At 38.9% G+C, this 7,168-nt stretch overlaps 1 protein-coding gene across 3 annotated transcripts in view; it reads right to left on the bottom strand.

Moving 5' to 3' along the window:
* Window positions 1-2,028: 2,028 nt before the first annotated feature.
* Window positions 2,029-7,168, bottom strand: part of ptpa (protein phosphatase 2 phosphatase activator) — a 21,419-nt gene continuing 16,279 nt past the window's right edge. For all 3 annotated transcript variants that reach the window (XM_023397914.2, XM_023397915.2, XM_087171687.1), the window contains exon 10: window positions 2,029-2,792. In XM_023397914.2, the coding sequence (XP_023253682.1) occupies window positions 2,718-2,792 (75 nt within the window). In that variant the 3' untranslated portion in view covers window positions 2,029-2,717. The remainder of the gene's footprint in view (window positions 2,793-7,168) is intronic.

The raw sequence follows: 7,168 nt of genomic DNA, 5'->3' as shown, positions 1-7,168 counted from the left end.
GAAAGACAGTCTGTTTCCAATAAAAGGTTTTGCCTCATCCAAGAATCACTCCTACCAACAGGTATGTTTATCGGTGGCATGTATGAGCTAAGTCATTCACAAGACTTTTCTCTTCAAACTAAATTTACACATGGTCTTGATCATATATTTTTTGCCTTTGTAAGGCAGCTACATTTCTCACAAGCCACACTCCATTTCAAGGGGCTCTGAACTATTCGCTTGCGGCCTAATCACAGTGGTTCAGGCCAATTACAGTGACAGTGAAAAGCTACTGTTTGTTAACAACAATGGTGGCTCTTAGCGTAGATGCTGCTGTAGCATCAGTTATATTAGAACTGGTCAGTATTTCGTCATTGATAGAAGAGCAAAGAATCACATTGAAGGCTCCATGGAAAAGATGTTTTCACTCTTCTCCTGATTTCTGCAAGAGACAGATTCACCTACTGGCTCTGCTGGTAGTGAAAAAATGGGAAGGGTGCAGAATCTGATTGGTTGAACTTTGCCTGCGATAGATGGTGAAAGACAGAGATAAACAAACAAACTTTTTTTTCCCAACAAAGCCTTTCTAGATGTTTCTGTGTAACAAACGCCTGGTGAAATATGTTACCTGTCATGAAACTATTTTACTGAAGAACTTAATCTAAATGAAGTAAGAGTTTAAACATGATGCTAAAATAAACTACCATAAAACGTATAATTTGAATTTGATGATTTTTATTGGTATATTAAAGCAAAGCAAAAGAGTTGCTCCTCTCACCCTGGCAGCAACTGACTTGTCCAGGATCAACTGATTGAACCAGCAGCGCAACATCACCTGCTGTAGGTTGTAATATTCTGTTGTCTAATATCTCAGTGACTGTGACGTGATCACCTCTCATATTAATCATGGACTGTTGGCTTTAAAAAACATTTTTAATCATCTAAACCATTCCCTTAATTTCACACACAGTATGGCTGTGCTCTGATAACAGCTCACTGACAGCTTCATTATAAGTCTACTTACACTGCTAAATTTATGTTCCTGTCTGCTGGTTTCTAGACCGCAGGACTTGAAGATCTGCAGTGTGTAATTCCTTTTCTCTTTTGTACCATTCTTTGTGAATGTAAGTGAAAGCATGAACAGGTGGCTTTATATGGCAGTTTTATGAAATGAAGGAGGGGGGAGAGACAAAACAGACAATTTCTCACTTAAAGCCACAATGTGTTGAATTGTTATGTAACTATAGCATCTTTCGAATCAGGAGTGAGCATCACTGTCTTTTATCATATCACCAATAGTGCAGCAGATAACTGCATATTTCAGGGAAGTCTTTCAATGTGCAAGTATGCACAAGAAAATATCATTTATTTATTTACTATTTCCTTTATTTTTTGCAATAAATTCATCCACTGTTTTCTCATATAATTAATCTAGGTGTCAAATCACACAATGTAACAATTTGATCTTATTGTAGAAAAAATTAAATGAAAGTATATTTCAGCAAAAATATTACACAAAAAAAATATTGCTCGCAAATTAGCTAGCGAGTTAGCCTAGCAAGTTAATGTTAAGACAAGTAAACAAGTAGACTATCAACTTTTGGTTCATCATTCATAATAAAAGGTTTGCAATTACATTGTGTTTTATACTGAATTTTTTACATAGCATCTTAGGAATGGCACAAATAAAGTTATGACAGAAATTAAGTTATGAATCTGACATCTGAAATTTTCGAAATCTGTCCTTTGTGTAAAATATATGTTTCCTATGCCAGAAATGGCTGTCATCCTGAAATTTCAATTGGCTATTGGGATTATTCAAATTAATGGCCCCAGAGGGATAAACATACCAATTTTAGTGCTTGTATCCACATCTGAAAGACTATAACAGTTATCTGCTGCACTACAATGGCTGTGGCAAAATGGGAAACTTTCAGATTTTACACATGGTGGCTTTAATACAACATAGGAACTTAGAACAAACTACATGTACATGATGAGGAAACAAAATAAAAGATGAGACAACATAAATTCATTAAGTGATGTCAATTCAGTAACACAAAAATAGCTTTTATTTGATTAAATTAAGAAACACATGAAGTGATCTTTCAAGCGTGCTAATAGAAACACATCCAGGATTTAACAGTCTTTTCAACCTGGAGTGATAAACTAATATTTTCCAATTGGGTTGAGAATTTTTGAGGAGAAAAAGCTGCACAGCACAACCACGAGAATTTATTCAAGTACACTTTATCAATTTACAGTGTTTATCACAACTGATGTGATAAAAACAAACTGGGCTATTAAAATGTGCATACATTAAAACATCTGACCTTAAAGGCAAAAACCAAGGATACAACTAAGACTGAACAGGAAACGAAAGATTTTCCACTTCACACAAAGTCTTATTTGTATCACCTCACTTGGTGGATGAGCCTACTGCTCAGGAAGATCCAAACTCTCAGGTAAATTCAAGCTTTAAGGATCAATGAGCACAATTCTACAAGAGGATGCTCCAAAATCACAACCACAACATGCTCTGCATTTTGTTGTGGACGACTTAAAAGCCTTCACGACCACACGCGCGCACATGTGGGAATGCATGTCAGACTATACGTGGTTGATTTCTGCTACTGTTTTGTTTGCACATGAAGATGCCAGAGAAAGGGGGGAAATGTTGGTTCCAACTGTTGGGATTTTGGTCTTTCCGCTGTGAGTGTGACATTCCTCGATTAGAGTCAGGGGTTCACTGGCTGGATGGACAGCAGGCTACCGAATCTGAAGTGCTGGATCACAGGGAACTTCTCCAAACACTGGAAATGGGACAAGAAAAAAGAAGGGACTTTTTACTAAACACTTGAAAGATGACTGAGGCCTTTGTTTGTTTCAAAATTTGCTGAATTTATCATGTCGTCTTAATAAAACATATACAGGTTATAGAAGCTCTACTCATAGAGCTAGTTGGTGAACTATTGTAGCGGGCAAGCTAACCGCTAAGGCTACGTCCACACTACTAAAGATCTCCATCCAGACAAGCATTTTAGCTCTATATCAGATATAATCTCTGTCCACTCTAACACATCTGAAAACACACACATACATGACCATTGACGTACACTGAGCAAGTGCGAGCCAGTGTAAAAAGGAAGCAGATTGTCTACTCTGCAGCTGATTAGTTACAGAAAATACAACAAATAAGGAACAACAAAGACAGTTGGATTATTAAAAATACAAAATGTAGGTGAACAACAGCTGCTAGCAAAAATAACAACAATTCATTATCATGTTGTTTTCACCACTGGTAGTCGAGGCTGATGAGAGCCAATCAGGAGCGACCGTGGGTGTTTACATCACTGTTTCCAAAGGTGTCGGTTTCTGTCGTCCGGATACAACACAACCCCAGAGTTTTCTAACTGAATCGGGTCCAGCAAAGTTTCTGTTTAAGGTGCTTTTTGATTTTTCTGTTGTAATTGTAGATAATTAAAGAGTTTCACTGTCAATTGACTTGCTAACTGTCAGCTGGCCGGCACCTTGGCTTGGTCACTAATGGGACAGTTCACAGACGTATTTGTCCCATCGACTCCTTTCTTATGTGGAACAGTTTATACTCTGACAGAGGAGGTTAAATAAATGTGGATGGTACAACAAGCTAATAGCTACGATGGTTTCCTGTTTTCCACACTCTCGGGCTCTGTGTTCTGAGATGCACATTGTCTTTATCTTACCCGTGCAAGCGCATCCATTGAATGTGGCAATTGAAACAATTTTCATCACATGTTATGTATAAAACCTGATGCAAAAATATGAGTGCTTTTGAGTGACTGTGACTGTCCAAAAGTGCGCCCCTTATATATTAATCGTATTGGGTCAACAAAGACATGCAAAAGTAAAATAAACTACACTGAGGTTAATTACATAAAACTAAAGAAAGACAAACGTTGTATTTGAACCCAGCGTCTGAGGATTTCCCTCTAAATTCTGACTTAAATCTCAGAACTGATCACACCAACCCACGGCATTTACCATCATTAGAGACATTTAGGTTTACTCACTTCCTGTTTTACCTCCACATAAAATGGTTTAGATAATCTAGATATGCCATTGGATTGTTTCCCAACTGCCTGATTTTGTGGTAGCTCTGGGTTAGTCCAATGGGTTTCTTGACCCATTGGACTAACTCTGGTGCATATTGTGTTATCATAATTGAAGGAAATGTTAGCAAAGTTGTATTAAACTGACATTAACTAAAGAATGTTTTTTATTTCAGCGTTTCTTGGCCATTTGGATTATTCACTGTCAAATTCTTCATATTCAGATCATACAGCAAAACAAACAACAGACCAAAATAAAACACCTTGAACCTCGAGTTACAATGAAGCCCAAACCCACAGCGTTAACCTTGACTGTTGAAGTTAACTCATCCCACTGGCCTTTCACTTTGAACATGTTCAAGATGGCCGTAGTCCAGCCCAGAGAAGGCCCTTTGTGTGTACTGACACAGACCCAGTTTAGGGGAGCAGGGGTGGGGGTTTTGGGTGTCTGGGTTGGGGGCTGGGAGACTGTGTTGGAGGAACACCGTGGAATTAAACACTTGTGCACAGTCTGTGTGTGGTGACACTGGTCATGTTGGTCTGGGCTGATCTGGGGTGGAGGAACGTCTGAGAACTTTTGAAATTTAATCAATGTTAAATCTGTGAAACCATCAGAGGGTTAGTGATCACAGATAAACTCATAAAAACAAGCATTTAAAAGCTTTTATAGTTTATCATTCATAGATTAATTAATGGTGCTGAATAAAGTTTATACATGCATTTATTAAATCTTTTGTGCTCCCTATCATAAATGGCTTCACTATGTTACACATGCTTTTAATTACTGTTCACCATTTCTCAAGAACACCACATTGTTCAAATGGTCTGTTGATATTGTCGTGTGTGTATTTTTGTTATTGTCAAAAAATCCCAAGGAAACATCCTCTGAACAAGTATTATGTGTGTATCCAAACACTGGTATATTTCATAGAGCTCAACTGTTGTTCTGTCAACACCATGAACACACACATTGTGGTTCCTTTTGATGAAGTCCGACATACACAGTCCTGCTGCACCAAGGACTACAGCACCAAATATGAATGAATCCACCACTGAAAATAGTCCCCAACAAATGCACCATTTCCTCCTGTCTGACTGATGTTTGCTGAAAACTACAGTGAGCAGCTGTTTTAGGAAGTGATTAAGGCTTTTTAAAAATTAAACTATATTTTTGTGAGCCGTTTCTAAAGATAGGAGACATTGACAAAACGAAATGGACATTAAACAATAGCTGACAATACGATATCACTGATGAAAAAAAGAGGTCACTGAAGCTGAGTTTAAAAATAAAACATGTCAGGAAATCTCTCCATATTTTTGTTGATGAAAAGGGGAGATGTAATTACAGGCCTTTCTTTCATTGGATGGCTGCGCTGCACATTTCTCTTCCCGCCGGCCTGAATCTTCTTCCCGGTGACTGAGCACCAGCAGGTCACCCATGAACGCTTTGCCAACAGTGCCAGCTTGAACCTGGCTTCTGTGTGCCTTTGACACTATGGCTGTGGGATACATACGGTGACGGGAAACGAACACGACGGCAACAGCAGGATTTGGCTGAAGTAAACGTGTTGGACCCGCTTCAAATATAATGAGAAAATTCCAGTGTGAAAACCACAAACCTGAAGAGACACCACAGAAACTTGTGTAATCTAATGTTAAGATGTTGAATAATGTTACATTTCTTTTAAAGCCATATTAATTATATTAGTCTTTCACAACAACAGGACATTGCTATGTGATAATCAGTAGCCCAGCTAGCTAAGTTGTCTAACCTCTTATTTAAGGTTGTTTATTTTGGGGCATTAAACATGCTAATGCATGAACAACCTAACTGCAATACACCTTTGATAGTTAGTTTTTGTTGAGTGTAGTCTATTATATCATTAAAATGCACAGCATATTCTGGAGAAGGTGCTTTTGGGCTTTTGAACGCCTGAAACTGAGACTTTTGGAAACGCTGCCCGTTTTAGTTTGAAAACTCTGGGATTGTGTTGTAGCTGGACAGGCTAAAATGAAGACCTTTGGAAAACATTTGGAAAACCATGGTATGATAGTACTGACGCAGAGCGTGTCTGACACGGAGCAAAAACGTCATTTGGATTTAGATTGTCTTTGTTTTAAAATGAAAACCAGGCACAGTCCTGACAAAACAGACATTATATGGGTCAGATTTATCGCAGGTCCGGGGTCCGGGTCTGGACTGAGACTCCATCCTACCTGGACCTATAACCTATAAATTATTGAGAACTATTACATTTTGACCGAGTGTTTCTAGCCTGAACGGCACTGACTGGTCACATGATTCCACTCAGCCAATCACTGTGACTGGAGTCAGTGAGTAAGATACACCGACACATAGGGATGATGAGACGAGAAACAATAGTCAGTGGGATCAGTGGGGAAGGTGGGGGAGTGGGAGAGAAGAGGGAAAGAAAGAACAGGAAGCGTTAAAGCTGTTCAACTGTTAAGACGTGTTGAGACGGTTTATTATAAAAATGATTAAGATGATAAATGGAGTTCACAAAGAAGGAAACTCAAGCTAAAATTAAGCACTTTACTTTAAGATGCTCATTTTTCAAAAGCTCTGTTCTGTACTGATTATAGCTCTTATCTTCCTCCAAATGAGAAAAAAGAACATTTAATTATTATTAGAGTGCTTATTATTTATACTACCTACATGTTTGTAAAGTATGGTGGTAGAAGCATTTAAGATGCACATTGTAGATGAGAGGTGGGGGGGGGCTGCTCTTTATGTAAAGTATGGAGAAGATAGACTGTACAATACATAACAAGTCTATTTAGCTACCATTGTTTCACTGAGCATGTTTGTCATTTCACACATTCAGTTCCACACAGGCGACTGGACCCCAGAATCAACTCTGTCTCAGACAAACAGTGGATTCTCCTCTCTAGCTCTCGTACAACTCTCTGCCCCAAACCCTGTGTGGGGCCAGGAAAAGGGAGAGAGGAATGCAAGTCTGCTGATGGTTGCTCCAGGCTCAGAGGAAGGTCGGGACAGAGAGAGGGGAGGATTTAATGAAGGGAATGGCAAAGGAGGAGGGGGGTGAGGGGGAGGGAGTGTGTGCGTGTGTGTGGGA

Source organism: Seriola lalandi, unplaced genomic scaffold (assembly GCF_002814215.2).
Source record: "Seriola lalandi dorsalis isolate HSWRI2012SDOR001 ecotype SW California unplaced genomic scaffold, Sedor1 jcf7180002054939, whole genome shotgun sequence".
Taxonomy (NCBI): domain Eukaryota; kingdom Metazoa; phylum Chordata; class Actinopteri; order Carangiformes; family Carangidae; genus Seriola; species Seriola lalandi.
The sequence above is the reverse complement of the archived record's forward strand: the minus strand, read 5'-3'. Positions and strand labels throughout refer to the sequence as shown.